At 36.5% G+C, this 21,302-nt stretch overlaps 1 protein-coding gene across 3 annotated transcripts; it reads left to right on the forward strand.

Moving 5' to 3' along the window:
- The first annotated feature begins 6,679 nt into the window (after positions 1 to 6,679).
- On the forward strand, positions 6,680 to 11,364 carry LOC140959653 (sulfate transporter 1.3-like). 3 transcript variants are annotated; one of them, XM_073417592.1, is made up of 14 exons: positions 6,680 to 6,946; positions 7,060 to 7,147; positions 7,665 to 8,059; positions 8,161 to 8,365; positions 8,463 to 8,637; positions 8,747 to 8,812; positions 8,897 to 9,010; positions 9,117 to 9,233; positions 9,311 to 9,437; positions 9,717 to 10,003; positions 10,084 to 10,274; positions 10,395 to 10,483; positions 10,741 to 10,817; positions 10,964 to 11,364. In XM_073417592.1, the coding sequence occupies exons 3-14, from the start codon at positions 7,687 to 7,689 to the stop codon at positions 11,099 to 11,101; spliced, it is 1,959 nt and encodes a 652-aa protein (XP_073273693.1). In that variant the 5' UTR covers positions 6,680 to 6,946; positions 7,060 to 7,147; positions 7,665 to 7,686; the 3' UTR covers positions 11,102 to 11,364. The 3 variants fall into 3 exon arrangements, with proteins under 3 accessions (XP_073273693.1, XP_073273692.1, XP_073273691.1); XM_073417591.1 differs by having other exon boundaries at positions 6,680 to 6,866; XM_073417590.1 differs by lacking the exons at positions 6,680 to 6,946; positions 7,060 to 7,147 and adding an exon at positions 7,516 to 7,559.
- The last annotated feature ends 9,938 nt before the right edge of the window (positions 11,365 to 21,302 follow it).

The raw sequence follows: 21,302 nt of genomic DNA on the forward strand, positions 1-21,302 counted from the left end.
TATATATATATATATATATATATATATATACTTAATAAATAAATCAATAATTAACATGATACATGTATCTAATTTATTTATATATTTATTAATGTTTTTAAAAATGATTCTAATTTGGTCTCAATCCGATTTCAATTCAAATTATTTCGAATTTCGTTTTGGATTGGATCACATTTCTAATCACATAAATCCGTTCGATCTAGCATCATATAAAATTGGTTCGATTTCATCACCCGACAATCCAGAACCGATCTATTCACGACTCTGGTTAAGCGTTTCCAAGGCCATAGCGAGCTTATTAGTAAGTACAAGGCCCAATCTTATATGGGCCATCGATCATGACCTATATCTTCACGGCAATGATGGCTCTTACTAGTTACTTACGAAGTAATTAATATTTAAAAAAAAAACAGTTATACAAATTAATAATTGATTAATTGATTGTGCTTTAATATGATAATTAAAATATGATGGATGGACTGTATGTATGTATTATCAACCACATAGAATCATTTGGTCGTAAATAAAAATTAATGCAAATAATGTAATAATTAATAAATTTTCTGCATAATTTCCTTGTTCGAATTAACATTAATGTGAAGCGATCGAGAAATTTCATTAATTTTTATCATCAACTTTCAGAACATGGTATGGAATTTGACTGTTAGAGTTCATGCTAGCATATAATTGCCACTATGAATGGCCTTAATTTTCTTGCACAAATTCGGTCGCTATATTAAAATATATGTTTGTCTGATTTTATTCACGACCTTTCTCGGTGGGCTACCTTTCTTGACCATTAAATGGATGGACCAAAAGGGTTTTTTGGTTAGTATATTGAGCCATTTGACTTTTGATTGCCATTTTTATAAAAATTTGAATAAAATCATATCAGTTTTACAATATTTCAAATCATACATGACTCTTTTTATAAAATAACCAAACCAATTTCGTTTCGTTTTGGTTTGGTTTGATTCTGATGATCCTATTTAAATTATGAGTTTCATTTGTGAATTAATAGTATAGGATAACATAAAATATTGTAATTCGGAAAAAGTCGAAAAGACAATTATTGACACTTGATAGACGTTATATATGTTGACATTTTGCAACATATAAAGCCTAAACTTTTATGGATGTTGTGTTTTTTTGGACTAAAATAAAGTATCAATATAATTGTATTGTCACAAATATCACTAATAATATAATGCAAACTAAATATCAAATCAAATATTAATATATCCAATAAAAATCATACTATATTAACCAAAATCAATACAAAATATTTTATAAGATTTGCTAATTTTTTTATTTTAAACTTGTAAAAAAAATATGTCTCCTTTTATTTGGTTAATTTTAAAACTAATTTCAAAAATGATTGACTATTCAAACCATATGGTTTTGTTTAATGTATAAGTTTTGTTCGGTTTCTAATCTCCATACTTTTGACTTTCGAGGAACCAACAATTAAGTCTCGAATACTCTTTAATTATTGACTTCAAAGAAATCAATTTCTTAGATGCTATCTTTAAAATAATAACTAAAATATCATTTTTTTCCCCCTCTGTTGACGTAATTTACATTCTTTAACATTAATTTTTTAAAATTATTACAAGTTTAATTTCTTGGCAAATAAAAACTTAAAAATCGAGTCGAGTTGAAGTTCAAATAACACCATTCAATCGAGATCGAGATCGAGATCGAGATCGACCAGGGTCTATGTATAGCACCATGCATGCATATGCTCAGCCATTATATATTAGCATTAAAAAAAGGTCATTTTCTGTTTACTTTACGCCAACTTTTTTCTAGAAACTAATGTAAGGTCCACAATAACACTGTGTCGAGTTGAATTTGAAGAAGCTAGGAATCAAGAAACAAAATCAAACTCGATATCATTATTTAATTTATGGGTAGGTTAGATATATAGATCATATCAAATTGCATTCTCTAGTCTAAATGGTATGTGCAAAATCAATGTTCGATATATATATAGCTCCAAATGAATTATCACAATTGCTTTTTGACCAAACTTGGCTTCACTTTTTCATAACGTGTATGCAATTTGCATTATATATCCTCATATATCCATCAACCGTGTTCATCTTTGTATTCATCGTAAGTTGAGATAACACTCATATCTTAAATATATAAATTTGATATGTTTCATATGAATGACACCTTAATGATCATCACGGTTAGTAGATATCATATCAAAATTATATATATAAATATTAAATATTGTCACCAACAACTTTTGTTGCTAATTGCAATTTGGGTAGACAGTGACGACTTCGGTCATATAATATAAACACGACTGCAACGTACGTATATGTATTAGAGCATCCAACAACTCATCAAAAAGCATGGGGTCCACTACCACATACTCATTAGGGCACCCACATTGGTGCATTAATGGGTGATTATTAACGCCCATTAATGTTCATGCACCAATGTGGGTGTAGAAGTTATTAATTTTGGCTTTCATTAGAATGAACGGCATTATTTCGCAAGTTGCGACGGTTTTTCGTAAGCCATCGCAACTTGAAAAGCGTCGCTACTTGCAACGGTTTTTTAAAAAAGTCGCTAATTGCGACGGTTTTTTAACAACCGTCGCTATTCCGTCGCTAATTATGGCATGTTCTGAAGAAATTTTTCATTTCTTAATAATATTTTAATGAATATTGGAATTAAGTTATTTTTAAAATAATAATATTATTTATTTTTAGTAATATTTGTTGTAAAAATTTAAAAATATTAGAAAGATATTGAAATAATTAAAAAGAAAAAAAAATGAGTAAGTGGACAGTGGGACCCATAAATAATGAAAGTTGATATTAAATGAATGTGGGTGTGAGTTAATAATGGGAAAGTGTTAATGTAATGAATATGTGGCTCGTGGACTCCATAATTTTTGAAGAGATGGAGAATTATTAACATGGATTAATGAGAACGGATGCGGATGTCCTTATAACAACATATCTCTTTTACTCACATTTTTTTAACATTCAAACTCATTATTTATGGGTCTCACAGTCCACTCAACCATCTTAAATTTTTTTCATATTAAATAAATATGTTTTAAATATATTTTACATTATTTAAATCATTATTCTAATTTTTAAAACCATCTTATTTTTAATAAAATAATTTTATTAATTTTAAAATATAATATTAATTTTTTAAAAAATATATTTATTAAATAAAGTAGGTGTTCGAAAAGAATAATTATGAAATTGAAATAAAACAATAACTTAGAAATAAACCACACTTTGATGAAATTAAAACTAACATATGAAATAATAATTCACGGGTTGTTGTTGTATTGCCCCTAGATATGCTCAACTAAGTCTGCACGAAGTTGGTGATGAACTTGAGTGTCACGTAGCTCAGAATTTGTTCGAAAATAATCCTGAAATCCTCGGTTTGAGCCATGGATAGGTTGTGTGGGTTCGTCACCTTTATCGTTGTACCGATTTGTCACGTGACCTCTCTCATCCTCAACGATTATGTTATGCAAAATAATGCATGCTAACATGATTTGTTTTAACTTTTTCCTATACCAATAAGGAGCTGGACCTCTGACAATCGCCCATCGAGATTGAAGCACCCCAAATGCCCGTTCGACATCTTTTTCTGTGCATTTTTGTAGTGGTGAGAACTCTTTTCTTCGCACAGCATCGTCCCTCTGTTGAAAAAACGTTGAATGATTCTATAATGCATTCACTATGCTGAGGAATAACTCTCTTCACATTCGAAATCGTCTTCGAAATATTTCATCGTGATACACTGGTTTTGTAAAAAATAATCATTGACGAGCCTCTCGTTCCCAGCCTCACGATTTCTTTGGATGAACTTTCTTCTTCTGCGTGTTTCCCTCCTCTGATATGATTCCATAAGTTGTTGGTGGTGTTGAAATACCAATGACATCATTTCTTCAACCGGATCATAAGCTTGCGCATCGATTTCGACATGGATTTCGTCTTCGCTTGTCGAGCTAGAATATGAGTTAGAGCTGCCTGTAGAATGAGAAATTTTTGGAGGAATGAAAATATGTGTGCACATTTTTGGGTATTTATAGAAAATAATTGAAACTAGCCGTTACAAAATTTTTTAAATTTTATTCGAATTTAATTAAAAATTTAAAATAAAAAAATAAAAAATAAAATATATACAAAAACCCATCTTACAGTTGAAGGGGAAGTCAAAATTTAAAAATTTAAAAGCAAAATTATAATAATTCAAAACATGTGAGGCCCGCGTGTCAGCGATGGTATGTGGAAAACTGTCGCAAATAGCGACGGTATTTAAAAACTGTTGCTATTAATTGTCGAATTTTTTAAAAAAAATAAACTGACAGAGGGGCGTTCAATTCTGTGAGTAACACCCATTTAACACCCGATTGTGGGTGTCCTTAGTATCGTTATTTTTATTATTAGAAAAATATATATTGCTCATTTGATTTTGAAATATTTTTATAATAGATTCATTATTTGGGCATAAGTATTTGTAGTAGAAATAAAAAAAATATAGAATATGTTATATCCTCCTTTTGGTAATTAAGTCAGAGTCTTGTACTTGACTATATTCATGTTAAATAAAACTTATAAACTAGTTCAATAATTTATAATATTTTAATTGATATGTTTGGATTTTACAAAAAATCGTGAAATTATCAGAGATTTTAAACATATTTGTTCGACACGTAGAATAAGATATTTTAATATACATATTTGTACGTATATTTTGGTTAATTATTCTGTAAAAATTTCATAATAAATGTTAAAAAAAAACAAGTTGGCATGACCTTATTTTTTATTTTGTAAAACTTCGTATATCTAGCAGCTTATTTCTAAATATTACAATATAATTTTTTAAACAAAAAGGAGTTTATTATAAATACAAATTAAGTCGCGAACCCAAAACCAAATTCTAAATTTAAGATCTTGATGTCAGACGAATTATTAATCAACATTAATCATTTTGAAGATATCTAGTAGGTTAACGATTTCAAAACCTAATAACAATTGAGATTTGAGATTACATTATTTTGGATTTTCTGCATTTTAAAGTCAAAAGTTATTGAATAAAAAACATTTCTGTACGATTCAAATATAATTTTAAATTGATTGATCTGATTTGTCTACAACTTTTTGTGAAGTTTTGAATTTAGGTGGTAAACATATGTCTATGGCTTCGACAGACGACCGGTAAATGTGATGCTATCTTTTGAGGTGTGGATTCATAAATATGACTCTGTTCTAATTAGAATTTTAAACTCTAGAATTTTCTAACATTTTAAATTGATCTACCCAAACTAATATGATATTATTCCAAAATTATACAAAATTAAATATAAATATAAAAAAATTGGACTACCCGAGCTAAAGTCCGAGTATACATGCAAGTGGCTCCGGGCGTGTACCAACCTATACGAACACTCTTTCAAGGTACATTTAAAGATTGAGATTTATCAATATATGTAGTATATAATATTTTGTCAATAAACTAGTCAAGTTTTCATTTTTATCTAGACAAGAAAATTTGAAGTCATGACTGATATAATATTGATAAATGGAGAGAAGAAAATTGGACAAATTTTATACATAAAAAATAAAAATAAAAAAAACCGAATGATATGAGTGGAACAACACATGGCTCCGCCCTTGAACTCGACAATTGCAGATAAATCTCTACCTTTAATCACATAGACGGTGCTAGTAAAAATATTACGAAATTTTCCACTTTCACCCCTATGGTCAACTCGTTGCACGGGCCACAAAACGATATTAATTGTCTTGTCTTGTCTCGTCTTGAGAAAAAGGGTGGCAAAAATAAACATTAAATATTTGTATTCCTTCCCATCCTTTCGCAAAACCACCCTTTGTTTTTACGGAAGATTCGAGTTCAGTCTTTAGCCGTCGACTTTTTTTGTGTTCAGTCCTTGGGTATTTTTTTAGTACCACATTTCCACATGAAATGTACCACATTTTGTATGACATACTACCACAATTTTGTGGGTAGGGAGTTACCCAAAGAAATATTTTGATTGATGATTTTTCACCAACTTCCCCTTGTTTCTAACTCATTTCGAATATTTCTATTTCGATATTTTTTGCATTAATAACTGGAAAATTACTAACAATTTGAGCACACATATTATTAAATTTTTTATATTCATTAAATAATTAATCTGGAGAAATCTCAAATGCATCACCAAAATTCGATAGAAAATGGTAAAAAAAATATTTATTACATGAAAAATTTAATATTTATTGCATTCACACGAATACCATTTATTCCAAAAACCATTTACTAAAATATCTTTTTGCAGAGGAGACCGGGCTTGTAGCCCAGTGATCTCACCCCCTACCGGAATAGTCGGTTTCTCCGAGTTCGATTCCTCGTCCCCGCGTGAGTTGTAATTAAAAAAAAATATCTTTTTGTAGAGAAAATATCGATCAAGATTTTTTTTTCTCAATTTTCCAATTTTTTTTCTCAGTAATTTTAATATGTGTGCACAAATTGTTAGAAATTTTCTAGTCAAACAAAAGAGCTGTTTTTTTTAAAAAAAAACACAAAAAAGAAAAAAAGTGGCGATTTTGCCGGCTTCTCCGTGGACTTGAAAGACTCGCAGGCGCCACAAAAATATCAAACTATCTTAATAAATAATATTTTGGTCTAATTTTTACACTTGAGACGTGTTTCCATTCAACGCCTTCTCCGCTTAAATATCCTGCCCGCTTTCTTCTCCAATTCACGTTGGCTCGCGACAAATACAGTCGTGGGCTAATCTTCCGGACAGTAAATTCAAGAAATCATTCAGCTACGTTCGTCCAGATTCATTGAACCTGGACGTGATCTCGGTAATCATATTGTTTATTTTGAATTTCTTGGAGTTTTCCTGGTTTAATCTACAAAATGCAGACAGGGCAAGCAATCATTAGTACTTTTCAGAAAATGAAAATTTTTTGTATGGTTTTTTCCCCCGGACGGTAACTATTAGAATTACTGCGGCTATTTTTGTCGGAGTTTGTAATTTTTTTTCCTTTTGCGTAGAATTTTGCTGGTCGGAAGAGAAGGCGTCCATGCATATTTGCGTAGCTTTACGTTGAGAATAGAAGTTGGAGAAAGAGTTTTTAGAAAGGTGCACTTTTCAGAATTGCACTTTATTTAGCAATTGAAAAGTGAAGAAATGTGCTTTATTATAATTCGATTACGCTAGAAAAAGGTGTGCATTTGTGATTAATTAATTAGGCCTTTTTCTGGGTTACAAGTATTCTGACTGGACATAGCAAATCTTTGGGTGCTTCAATCGAATAGGCAGAGCCATTCCAGAACCAGAATTTTACATGACATGGGTGAGAACTAGGACAGGAACTTTGGGTGAAGAATTAATGCGCGTGAAAATTTATGATATCCTTAGCAACAGATCAGGGTATGCTTATAGATCACCATTTCTAAGTCAATGATTTTCGGAATAAAAAACTATATAAACAACTATGAAAAGGCTGGTTGTTTTCAATTTCAATGGCCATTCAAAAAGGAGAAACTCAGAGGTACAGAGCTTGTTGCATGATCTTGTCTTTTGTTGTAGTATATGACTGCTGGTTTGATTTCTTGAATGCGGAAGATTTACTCGTCGTCTTTATTTCTGAGTGCAGGTGGTCTCTTTCTTGGGAAACAATGAGTAGCAATCGAGTCGTAGATGGGGTGGATGTTGCTAGTGCGGCTTCTTCACGCCGCCATTCCGATAACTTTCCGTATGTTCACAAGGTGGGGGCACCGCCAAAGCAAGGCCTTCTCAAGGAGTTCACACAAACGGTGAAGGATACGTTTTTCCATGATGAACCGCTTCGCCCTTTCAAGAATCAACCAAAGTCGAAAAAACTATTACTCGGAATACAATCTATTTTCCCCATCCTTGAATGGGGACGTAGCTATAAGATTTCAATGTTTAAAGGTGATCTCATTGCAGGGCTTACCATTGCAAGTCTGTGCATCCCTCAGGACATTGCGTATGCAAAACTTGCTAATCTGGATCCGCAATATGGGCTTTGTAAGTCGCTTTATGGATACCCTTCAAAGGAAGGCGCTTTTTTAAGAATGAATGAGAAATATGGTCAGTTGATTGCCTGAAACTTTTGAATGGAATTGCAGATAGCAGTTTCGTTCCGCCCCTGATTTATGCTTTCATGGGTAGCTCGAGAGATATTGCCATCGGACCAGTAGCGGTGGTGTCTCTCTTGCTTGGAACTATGCTTCAGAATGAGATTGATCCCAAAAACAAACGGGAGTATCGGAGTCTTGCATTTACAGCTACATTCTTTGCTGGAGTCACTGAGTTTGTACTCGGGTTCTTCCGGTAAAAGCATAAACAACAGTCATTGGTCAGTTTCTTCCATTTGATCTTTTGGACTCACCCTCGAGAAACTAAATTTTGTGTTCATTTTTTTATCCAGGCTGGGATTCTTGATTGATTTCCTTTCTCATGCTGCCATAGTTGGATTCATGGCTGGGGCAGCCATTACCATCGGGCTTCAGCAGCTCAAAGGCTTGCTTGGTGTAAAGACCTTCACCAAAAAAACAGACATAGTTTCTGTGATGAGATCTGTGTGGAGTAATGTGCATCATGGGGTGAGACTCAGTTAGGTTCTTATTTGAAATAAGAGTTGTATAATTCAATAGAATAAAGATTAACGTTTATTTACTGTGTTTGAAGCTTAGTATTCTCCTTGTTTAACAGTGGAATTGGGAGACTATTGTAATAGGAGTTTCATTCTTGGCATTCCTACTCCTTGCCAAATACATTGTGAGATTGAATCCCTTTAATTAACATTTTCGCAAACTGCAAGTTCATCATTTTAACATGTTGATCCTTATTTTGTCGAATCAGGGAAAAAAGAAGAAGAAATTGTTTTGGATTTCTGCTATAGCTCCTTTGCTTTCGGTTATCATTTCAACGTTCTTTGTTTACATCACTCGTGCAGACAAGAAAGGCGTTCAAATTGTAAGTATTCAATATATATAGATGTCAAACAAGTACACTTGTTAGTTGTTACAATCGATCATCTTGTTCCTGTAAAATAACTTTTTTACTCCATATACATGAATAGGTGCGCCACATTGACCGAGGCATAAATCCTGCTTCTGTGCACGATATATATTTCTCGGGAAGCTATCTTGGCAAAGGTTTTAAGATTGGTGTGGTTGCAGGGATGATAGCATTAACGGTAAGAAGAAAAGGCATTTATAAAATACTCGTTTGAGTATCAAAATTCATGAAGCTAAAAGATTTTACGCCTCACAGGAAGCTGTGGCTATTGGTAGAACATTTGCCGCAATGAAAGACTACCACTTAGATGGAAACAAAGAAATGGTCGCGTTGGGGTCGATGAACATCATTGGCTCGATGACATCGTGCTATGTGGCCACTGGTAGGTCTTTTAGAAACCAATTTTCCCTACTCTTAATTTGAATTAAAATGTTAGAAAATATAAATGGAATAATATATTCAAAAATCATATTTGATAATGTTCAGATTATGATGCATCTTTTGAGCGATCTTATTTTGAAAAAAAATTTATATGATGTTTATTTGAACACATTTTTACCATATAAAGAGGTGACATGCTAAATAAACAACATAGGCCTTCAGTAATGTGTACTTTTACCTCAAGCCCCTTCGAGTTTTTGATTTTCTGACTTCTTGACAGGTTCCTTCTCACGCTCTGCTGTGAACTACATGGCTGGATGCAACACTGCTGTGTCGAACATAGTCATGTCTACCGTTGTCTTGCTGACTCTTTTGGTGATCACCCCACTTTTTAAGTACACACCCAATGCAATTTTAGCTGCCATTATCATATCAGCTGTGGTGGGCTTGATCGACCTTCAAGCCATGAAAGTTATATGGAAGATCGACAAATTTGATTTTGCGGCTTGTATGGGAGCATTCTTCGGGGTTGTTTTCGTCTCCGTTGAGATTGGTCTTCTGATTGCGGTTAAGACACACAACCTAGCCTCTGTTTCTGTTTCAGTTATATCTGATAGTGGTTTAACTTCTGAGAACGTAACATACAGGTTGCTCTATCATTTGCCAAGATTCTTCTCCAAGTTACGAGGCCTCGAACTGCGGTGCTTGGGAAGATCCCAAGAACTTCGGTTTACCGTAACATTCAACAATATCCGGAAGCCACCAAAATTTCTGGACTTCTGATTGTGAGAGTTGATTCGGCAATCTATTTTTCGAACGCCAATTACATTAGGGAGAGGTATACGCAAGTCCTAGTCTCTTTATTTCGGTCCCATCTTTGATCTTTGTAATTGTACCAATGTAATTCCTCTGGCGTGGGATTTGACGAGTACTAATGAAGATACACTTATTTTTACAGGATACTGAGATTGCTTACAGATGAAGAGGAGGAACAGCTTAAAGACAGCAGCCACCAAAAAATTCATTATTTAATAATTGAAATGTCACGTAAGGACTTTTTCGCTTCATAAATTTGGGGGTGTCGGTTTGTTTAAATACAAGTAAACACATGAAGTTTGAATACTTTCGATGACAACCTTGACAATATCTGATGCAAAATTGAACATCCGTGTAAGTAATTAAACTTACGGCGGTGTGTCATGGGACCAAAGACGACCGGTGTTGATATAATTAACTCTTGAATTTGATTCTCAGCATGTTAATGAATATGATCTAAAATATTTTCCATGTTTTTTCGTTTGCAGCTGTAACTGATATCGACACAAGCGGCATTCATTCCTTGGAAGATCTGCACAAACATCTACAAAAGAAAGATATACAGGTACGATATATAGTGTTTCATTAAAACTAACGAGGCACATGCACGAATTCTTGGGCCCATATCAGCTCCACAACACGTTGTGTCAGACAATTGTGCAAAACATATGTAACAGTTAGCTCCATTGATTGATTCCCATTTTCATGTAGATTGCTTTAGCAAATCCGGGGCAGGTGGTGCTCGACAAGCTCTATGCGTCTGACTTCCCCAGCTTGATCGGAGAAGACAAAATTTTCCTCACTGTAGTTGATGCTGTCACGACTCTAGCTCCCAAGTTGGAGCCTTGAATCCGTTTGTTTTCATCCGTAGTTTGATTTGCCCGTTCGAGAAAAGTTACGAGAGTCGAAAATTGAAGAAGGAACGGCCGTGGCCTCAGCTCATGTCCGGCTATGACCTTGGAGAAGCTCTTGATCAGACTCGTGTGTTTATTTTGTTTTACTTTGCATGAAATATCTTATTTCTGTACATTTTCTTGTATTTCGGTGTCCATATAATGTTACCATGATAAAGAAGAAATAAATTTGATCCTTACACGGACCTTTTCGGCCAACCGATATGCATAAAAAATAAAACTAATTATATTCAGAATCATTCCACAGTATGCTGCTGATGACTTGTAACACTATTAATCTCCGGCTCCAAAATTTTGGACAATTTCTCGACTCGGAACTCAATTGTAATAAATCTCTTCCAACTCATGAAAAGAAAAAATATATTTTCACACTTTGTTTATTTATATAGAATTCACGATTAAATTAACTTGTTACAGAATTCACGAGAAAAGGTTTCGAATTTAGATTTTAAAAAAATGGTTGCTAAAATCTATATTAATTGTTAAATATTCCGGTGTCGAAATCCATATCTTGCTTTCAAATTAATATAAAGTTTGCATTATATATAAAGTTTACTAATTAAAATTGTAATACAGTACAAAGTCAACTTCTTGAATTTCCGTACAATATTTATTATCTTCAAAATTTATAATTTAAATGCATGTCACGTAAGGACTTTTAATTATCGCTTCATATATTTTTGGGGAAGCTCTTGTGATTAATGTAATTAATTGGTTTTACTTTTTTGCATGTATTCGCGTAGTTGTGTACAATGTTAAGGATCGTCCCTGACCATAGAAGTAATCAAGCTTGAACCCAATTTTTACGGTAATGAATATGAGCGCGGTTGAAATTCTTGGGGTTCCAATAAAACAATATGTTGTGTGTACATTTTCTTTACTTTGATGTCAAGATATTGCCATTTCTATTGCGCGCTTATCTTCTCCAGCTTGTTGATGTAAAACAATTTATGCATCATGTCATTGTATTACGCATACGAATCATAAGCATATATATTTCCGCTAAATTTTTTAAGATTGTGTTTAGATTGATAAATTTCAAATCCATGGATTTGAGATGTGCTTTTGAAATAAGATCATAAATTTTAAATCAACTTCGTACATGTTTATATAGTATGTTAATTAGCATAAATTTCAAATTCACCTAATTTGAAATATATTCTAGTAATACAAATATATGCATTCAAAACCAAAAAATGCCCTTGTCAAAATGACTTGAATACCACTAGTTGTTTAAAATTATAGTGTCGCAGCATACATTTTAGTTAAAAGTTTATAATAGAATACAATTATATAATATTTTAATATTTTACGAAAAGAAAATAAGTTGTTTTGATTAAAATAACGTTATTTGAGCTAAGAATGTGGCATGTGGTTTCCTTTCCATCAACTATTTGTTCCTTTTTGTTTTTGTTCTTTGAAAGAAGATCATAACATCAACACCTCAAGTCTCGAGTTACAATATTGTTCCTGGAGAAAGAGTAACTTTTTTGTTTAATTTTAAAAAAACACTCCTATTGGAAATAAATCTTATATATTAAGATGTGTATATTCGCACATATATTCTTTCTTTAATAGTGTACATAGTTAAGAGATTTGATTGTGTTTATTTATGGTAAGATCTTTTTATACAAGCATGCATATAAGCATGCAATATTGTGAATGAATGTGACTTTTTCCCATCTGAAAATATTGCTTCTTTCATGGTACCAGAGCAATAAACATGGCTAGAAAAGATGACGACAAGAAGAAGGAAAGAGGTGATGTGTATTCTAAGTTCACATCTCCGTTTTACCTTTCTTCCAGCGACAACCCAGGAAACATTATCACACAAGTTCAATTAAAAGGTGAGAACTAAGATGAACGGGTGCGAGCCATGAAGACGGTGTTACGGGCCAAGTAAAAGTTCGGTTTCATTGATGGTTCGGTGAAGACACCTTCCGATGATTATGTGGAACTAGAGGATTGGTGGACAATCATTTCCATGTTAGTGTCATGGATATTGAAGATGATCGAGCCAACTCTGCGCTCAACCATAACCTACATGGAGGCTACGAAGGAACTATGTCAGGATATCAAGGAAAGATTCACTGTCGGAAACGGGCCAAGAATTCAACAACTCAAATGTGTGTTGGTCAAATGCAAACAACAAGGCAGTTCTGTTATGAATTATTATGCCAAATTGAAAATGTTCTGAGAAGAGTTGGGAAACTATGAACGATACCTATCATATCTATGTGAGGATACAAGTGCAACATCGGAGCAGATCTGGATAAAAGACGTGAGAGGAAGATTTCATCAATTTTTGATGGGATTGGATGACACATTTTATGGAACTATCCGTTCGAATATATTAAGCATTGAACCACTGCCGAACTTGAATCAAGCCTACGCTATGATCGTACAAGAGGTGCGAGCGCGTGATATAACTCGTGGAAAAGAACATTGAAATGAGGCCATGGCCTTTGCGATTCAAACCCTAGTTATTATAAGGGACGAGCAGATGGTAAGGATAAAATTGTGGCTCGAGTTGCAAGTGAAGTGGTCATGATGCAGGTTCATGCTTTGAATTGACTGGTTATCCCGACTGGTAGGGATATAGACCTAGAGGAAGGGGGCGTGGAGTGACAAGTCGTGCACAAAGTGGACAATGACCTGCTGATAATGCAACTATAGAGAGAGGTCGTGGAGGTCAAATTCGAGCCAATGTATCCCAAGTGACAAGACATGGAAGCTTAGCTCAAGGACAAAAAACATAAACAGACAAAAATGGATTAAGTGGGTTGAGCAGTGAGCAGTGGAATTTGCTGATGAACCTTCCAAATACACAAAAGGAGGGAAATCAAGGAAGACTGAATGATAAGCATCGAACAATGTAGTGGATAATTGACACCGGAGCCTCTCATCATATGACTGGAAGATTTGAGTTGATGAGTTGCGTGGAGAGAGTGCTTGCATGCCCAGTTGGGCTGTCGGATGGAAAGGAGGCAATAGTTAAAAAAAAAAAAAAAGGACTGTGGTGTTGAGTGAATATTTGAAATTGAAAAATGTGTTATCCGTACCCAACTTGAAGTATAGCTTGATTTCAGTGTCGTAATTGAATGAAGAGTTAAATTGTGTGGTTCATTTTCTAATATGTGTTATGCAGGACCGCAATTCAGTGATCTCATCGGTGGAACACACAACATCATTATTGTTATTAAAAAAGTTATGTTTCAGCCATTACTTTACCGGACCCTAAATCGCGTTTTTGGTCAAACTTAAGCTCTGACCTCTCGCCGAACTGAAATTAGGGTTACATTGTTCTAGTTTCTTTTTTCTCGCTTAAATCCCAAAAAAAAGGAAGAAGATGGAGAACCGCCCAAAAATTTCAGATTTAAGTGGGATAAGGGACGTTCTTGATCGAGTAGAAATGGAAGTATTGTTTCTTTCTGTCAACCATAAGTGCGGCGTACACTCGGACTGAGTTCCTTATCGGTAATTTTGATACATGGGCCACCAGGATGTGGGAAAACTATCCTGGCCCGTGCCATTGCGAACGAGGCGAGAGTACCCATTCATGAAATATCTTCTACTAAATGGCTGCTCGGAGGAGGTTCAGGTATGCTGGTCATCTAAATATGAGACACTTGTGTGGTTGACGGTTTCGGTTGTCGCCCAATATCTTTGACAAAATTGGATTATTCGAAATTTCAAACACTAATTTTGAGCTTAAATAACATAAATGTGACACACAACATCATTATCGTTATTAAAAAAATTATGTTTCAGCCATTATTTTACCGAACCCTAAACCACGCTTTTGGCCAAACTTAAGCTCCGAACTCTGCCGAACTGAAATTAGGGTTACATTGTTCTCGTTTCTTTTTTCTCGCTTAAATCCCAAAAAAAAAAATGAAGAAGATGGAGAACCGCCCAAAATTTTCAGATTTAGGTGGGATAAGAGACGTTTTTGATCGGGTAGAAATGGAAGTGTTGTTTCTTTCTGTCAACCATAGGTGCGGCGTACACTCGGACTGAGTTCTCTATCGGTAATTTGATACACGGGCCACCAGGATGTGGGAAAACTATCCTGACCCGTGCCATTGTGAACGAGACGAGAGTACCCATTCATGAAATATCTTCTACTAAATGGCTGCTCAGAGGAGGTTCAGGTATGCTGGTCATCTAAGTATAAAGTAATATGTGATACTTGTGTGGTTGACAGTTTCGGTTGTCGCCCAATATCTTTGAAAAAATTGGATTATTCGAAATTTCAAATGCTAATTTTGAGTTAAATAACATAAATGAGACATACAACATCATTATCGTTATTAAAAAAATTTATGTTTCACACATTACTTTGCCGAACCCTAAACCGCGCTTTTGGCCAAACTTAAGCTCTGATATCTCGCCGAACTGAAATTAGGGTTACATTGTTCTTGTTTCTTTTTTCCTAACTTAAATCCCCAAAAAAAAAAGGAAAAGATCGAGAACCACCCAAAAATTTCAGATTTAGGTGGGATAAGGGACGTTATTTATCGGGTAGAAATGTAAGTGTTGTTTCTTTCTGTCAACCATAGGTGCGGCGTACACTCGGACTGAGTTCCCTATCAGTAATTTTGATACACGGGCCACCAGAATGTTGGAAAACTATACTGGCCCTTGCCATTGTGAACGAGACGAGAGTACCCATTCATGAAACATCATGTGTAGAGGAAAGTTTGTCGAAAAACAGCTGATATACCAATTCAGATAGGTGAGCTCAACTAAAATCTTCTAAGCAACTGCCTCTCCCAAGAGCTACGAGGTCGACATCGGCATCTATCTTCTTCGTCCGAGCAAGCACTGTCAAGATCATTCTTCGTTCCTCGGGACTAGGGAATGGAACATAAAAACGCTGACCAAATCTTTCCAAATCTAAGAACTGATAGGTCCATAGCTTCAAGCCTATCAACATGCCGTAAATTTTAGACAAAGGACCTAAGAAATATATATTTCTCATTCACAAAAATGATACCAGATTTGAAGAAAAAATCCCTACCTATTTGTGGAACTTATAATGTAGAACCCCTGGTTCTTTTCATCATCAAACTCCTATAATAGCTGAAATGATATGGGCAACTGGTTTACAAACCCATAGTTAAGTGGACAAATAAATGGATATTATACCCAAAAAAAACTGTTGTTGCTACTTTGGAAAAAAGTTCAGCTCACTCACCTCTGATCATAAGAGCCTCTGATCATAATAAATGAGCATTTTCAAATAGCACTAGAGAATATGCCAGCCTCCATCTCTGAAAAGGTGCTTGAATTCTGCTCATTTACATTATCATGATATAATGTCTAATTAATTATTATTTTTCCCATTTTCATCGTGTTTCTATTTTTTGGGTGATGTAGGAAAAACAACACTACGAGAGAGTGGCGGAAAGTGTCAAGTGAAAATGATAGTGCACTTGATTTCTAGTTTCAAACCATTTTCTCCAGCATCCATTTTACTTTACTTAATATTGTAGTCTGATAGCCTTGAACTTCTGCTTCACTGAGCTTCGATCTGAAGAGGCTAAGACTTTGATTTGAAGGATTTTGATCTCTGATCTGTTGAAGACCTTGGCTTGATCTGGTCCGGCTTCAGTAAAAAAATTTAATTCACAATGCTTTAAACTTGATGCAACGACTTTTATTTGTATTTAGTCCACATGCTTGTATTCAGAATCCATGCTGTCACGGCCCAACCCACTTGTGATATTGTCTGCTTTGGCCCGAGGCCTCATGGTTTTAAAACGTGTCACAAGGGGTTGCTACAAGCTCATTTAAATGCCCAGCATCTGTCACGTGATGCTGGGCATTTAAATGAGTGTGTAGCAACCCTTTGTGACGCGTTTTAAAGTCGTGAGACCTCGGGCCAAAGCGGACAATATCACAAGTGGGCTTGGCCGTGACATTTGGTATCACAACGACTCCGCGTGGGTTTGAGATGGTGGGGCAAACTTCAGCGAGGACGCTGAGTCCTGAAAGGGGGAGGAGGTGAAGGCCCTTAGGCGAAATCCCACGTTGCTAAACCACGAGAGAGATGCTGGGTATTTAAATGAACGTGTAACAACCTTTTGTGACGTTTTTTAAAACTGTGAGGCCACTGGCCAAAGCGGACAATATCACAAAAGGGCTGGGCCTTGACATTTGGTATCAGAACGACTCCGCGTGAGTTTGAGATGGTGGGGCAAATTTTAGCGAGAACGCTAAGTCCCGAAGGGGGGGGTTAAGGCCCTCAAGTGAAATCCCACATCACTAAACCACGGGAGAGATGCTGTTCATTTAAATGAGCGTGTAGCAACCCCTCGTGATGCGTTTTAAAGCCGTGAGGCCTCGGCACAAAGCGGACAATATCACAAGTGGGCTGGGTCGTGACATTTGGTATCAGAGCCAGTGTGTGTTGACATCGCACATTGTGACGCGTTTTAAAGCCGTGAGTCATCGGGTCAAAGCGGACAATATCACAAGTGCGCTAGGCCGTGACATTTGGTATCAGAGCGATTTCGCGTGGGTTTGAGATGGTGGGACAAACTTCAGTGAGGACGCTGAGTCCCGAAAGGGGGAGGGGGTGAAGGTCCTTAGACGAAATCCCACATCGCTAAACCATGGGAGAGATGTTGGGTATTTAAATGAGCGTGTAGCAACCCCTTGTAACGCATTTTAAAACCGTGAGGCCTCTGGCAGAAGCAGACAATATCACAAAAGGGCTGGGTCGTGACATTTGTTATCAGAACGACTCCGCGTGAGTTTGAGAGGGTGGGGCAAACTTTAACGAGGACGCTAAGTCCTGAAAGGGGGGGGTGGTGAAGGCCCTCAAGTGAAATCTCACATCGCTAAACCACGGGAGAGATGCTGGTCATTTAAATGAGCGTGTAGCAACCCCTCGTGATGCGTTTTAAAAACGTGAGGCATCGGGACAAAGCGCACAGTATCACAAGTGGGCTGGGTCGTGACATTTGGTATCAGAGCCAGTGTGTGTTGACATCGCACGTTGTGACGCGTTTTAAAGCCGTGAGGCATCGGGCCAAAGCGGACAATACCAAAAGTGTGTTCGGCCGTGACATTTGATATCAGAGTGATTCTGCGTGGGTTTGGGATGGTGGGACAAAACTTAGCGAGGACGCTGAATCTCGAAAGAGGGGGGGTGAAGGTCCTTAGGCAAATCCCATATCTCTAAGCCACGGGAGAGATGCTGGGCATTTAAATGAGCGTGTAGAAACCCCTTGTTATGTGTTTTAAAGCCGTGAGGTTTCGGACCAAAGCGGACAATATCACAAGTGGGTTGGGCCGTGACATTTGGTATCAAAGCCAGTGTGTGTGGACACCGCACGTTGTGACGCGTTTTAAAGCCGTGAGGCTCGGGCCAAAGCGAACAATATCACAAGTTGGCTGGGACGTTACATTTGATATCAGAGCCAGTGTGTGTGTGGACACCGCATGTTGTGACATGTTTTAAAGCCGTGAGGCCTCGGACCAAAGCGGACAATATCACAAGTGGGCTGGGCCGTGACATTTGATAACAGAACGACTCCGCGTGGGTTTGGGATGGTGGGGCAAACCTCAGCGAGGACGCTGAGTCCCAAAAGAGGGGGGGTGAAGGTCCTTAGGCGAAATCCCACATTTCTAAACCACGGGAGAGATGCTGGGCATTAAAATGAGCATGTAAAAACCCCTTGTTACGCGTTTTAAAGCCGTGAGGCCTCGAGCCAAAGCGGACAATACCACAAGTGGGTTGGGCCGTGACATTTGGTATCAGAGCCAGTGTGTGTGGACACCACATGTTGTGACGCGTTTTAAAGCCGTGAGACCTCGGGCCAAAGTGGACAATATCACAAATGGGCTGGGTCGTGACATTTGGTATCAGAGCCAGTGTGTGTTGACATCGCACATTGTGACGTGTTTTAAAGCCTCACGGGCCAAAGCGAAAAATATCACAAGTGCGTTGGGCCGTGACATTTGGTATCAGAACGATTCCGCGTGTGTTTGGGATGGTGGGGCAAACCTCAGCGAGAACACTGAGTCCCGAAAGAGGGAGGGGTGAAGGTCCTTAGGCGAAATCCCACATCGCTAAACCACGAGAGAGATGCTGGGCATTTAAATGAGCGTGTAGAAACCCTTTGTTACTTGTTTTAAAGCCGTGAGGCCTCGGGCCAAAGCGGACAATATCACAAGTTGGCTGGGCCGTGATATTTGGCATCAGGCCAGTGTGTGTGTGGACACCGCATGTTGTGACATGTTTTAAAGCTGTGAGGCCTCGAGCCAAAGCGGATAATATCACAAGTGAGCTGGGCCGTGACATTTGGCAACAGAACGACTCCGCGTGGGTTTGAGATGGTGGGACAAACCTCAGCGAGGACGCTGAGTCCCAAAAGAAGGGGTGAAGGCCCTTAAGTGAAATCCCACATCGCTAAACCACGGGAGAGATGCTGGACATTTAAATGTGCGTGTAACAACCCCTTTTGACACGTTTTAAAGCCGTGAGGCCTCGGGCAAAAGCGGACAATATCACAAGTGGGTTGGGCCGTGACATTTGGTATCAGAGCCAGTGCGTGTGGACGCCGCACGTTGTGACGCGTTTTAAACCCGTGAGATCTCGGACCAAAGAAGACAATATCATAAGTGGGCTGGGCCGTGACATTTGGTATCAGAGTGACTCCGCGTGGGTTTGGGATGGTGAGACAAACCTAAGCGAGGACGCTGAGTCCCGAAAGGGTGGTGAAGGCCCTTAGGTGAAATCTCATATCGGTAAACAACGAGAGAGATGTCGGGCATTTAAATGAGCGTGTAGCAACCTCTTGTGACTCGTTTTAAAGCCGTGAGACCTCGGGCCAAAGCGGACAATATCATAAGTGGGATTGGCCGTGACACATGCACTATGCGTTAGACATGTATTTTTTGTGTGACTCAACGTTATATTTGTACTTATCGCATATTGAATCTCTAAATGTCAATCCATTTTTTGTTGTCAATTTAACCAATGTAATAATTATATTAAATTATCATTTAACAATATTTATCAATACTATTATACTATCATTTTTGTGTGTCAAGCAAGTAATACCAATAAAATCTCATATTAACTCTAAATTTAATGATCATCATTTTTAAGTTAGATTTTAAATTACTAAATTATCTTCATTTTTGGCCAACATCTCTATCTCCTTTTCGCTCTATCTTATATTTCAAACTTCATTATTTATTAATTATTATTAAATTATCCGTACAAATTTTTACAACTTATCTATGCTTTATTTCAAAATTCACGTGTTTTTTTCTCGGTTATAGTTTTTTTTAAAAAAATATATATTTTTTAAAATATTTAAATTGTCAGAGTAAATGAAAATCATGTGTGATCTCTAGTCTTAATTATTAATGGGCTAATTACAACGAAAAACGAGTAAAATTTTTTTTATGATGAACCCAAAATATGTCAAATTATTATTATAATACTAAAAATAATATATAATAAATTCTCGTCTAAACACATCACGGTATAAAACAAGTCCACACATGATTGTACATATCTACGGGACATGCCCCGGTATATATATACACATATATACAATGGGATAGACTACTCAACCTCAACTCAGATGTGGCTCCCTCCAAAAGTATCATCTCATGTTTCCTGATAACCTGGAGTACCTACCATTGTTCACACGCAAAGACAACAACAACTCCTCTTGGCTCGTTCAACCGTATATGCGTAGCTAGTAGGCAAACCAGAAATAACAAACGTATATATAGCAGGATGTAAGCCATTTACAAACTTATTATATTCACTCTTGGGTTTGTAGATACACGAGGCGCATATTTCAGAAAGATAGAAAATTTAGAAGCATATTTTGCAACCGTCATCATTTTCTGCTGCAGACTATTGAATTCACTTTTCTAGGCAGTATAATAAGATGGAGGAGAGTACTGCTAAAAAAACTAGGCCTTGAAGACATCCCATGTGACTTTAACGTCAGCCTCATTTAGTCCAATCTCAGCGTCTTCCCACCAAGATTTTGCGTGGTTCTTTAATTGATAAATGACAAGTTTCATTCTCCGAGGTTTGGAATATTCCACAATATTAAACAAGTGTTCGATATCCTTCAGCCATGATTATGCTCTTTCTA

The sequence above is a fragment of the Primulina huaijiensis genome, chromosome 15 (assembly GCF_012295235.1).
Source record: "Primulina huaijiensis isolate GDHJ02 chromosome 15, ASM1229523v2, whole genome shotgun sequence".
Taxonomy (NCBI): Eukaryota; Viridiplantae; Streptophyta; class Magnoliopsida; order Lamiales; family Gesneriaceae; genus Primulina; species Primulina huaijiensis.

Bases quoted from the DNA above. Each gene is read 5' to 3' on its own strand.
- LOC140959653 (XM_073417590.1), top strand. From the start codon at position 7,531: ATGGCCATTCAAAAAGGAGAAACTCAGAG. The intron at 8,060-8,160 runs GTAAGTCGCTTT...ATGGAATTGCAG, and splicing joins GGATCCGCAATATGGGCTTT to ATAGCAGTTTCGTTCCGCCC. The intron at 10,004-10,083 runs GTTAAGACACAC...CGTAACATACAG, and splicing joins AGATTGGTCTTCTGATTGCG to GTTGCTCTATCATTTGCCAA.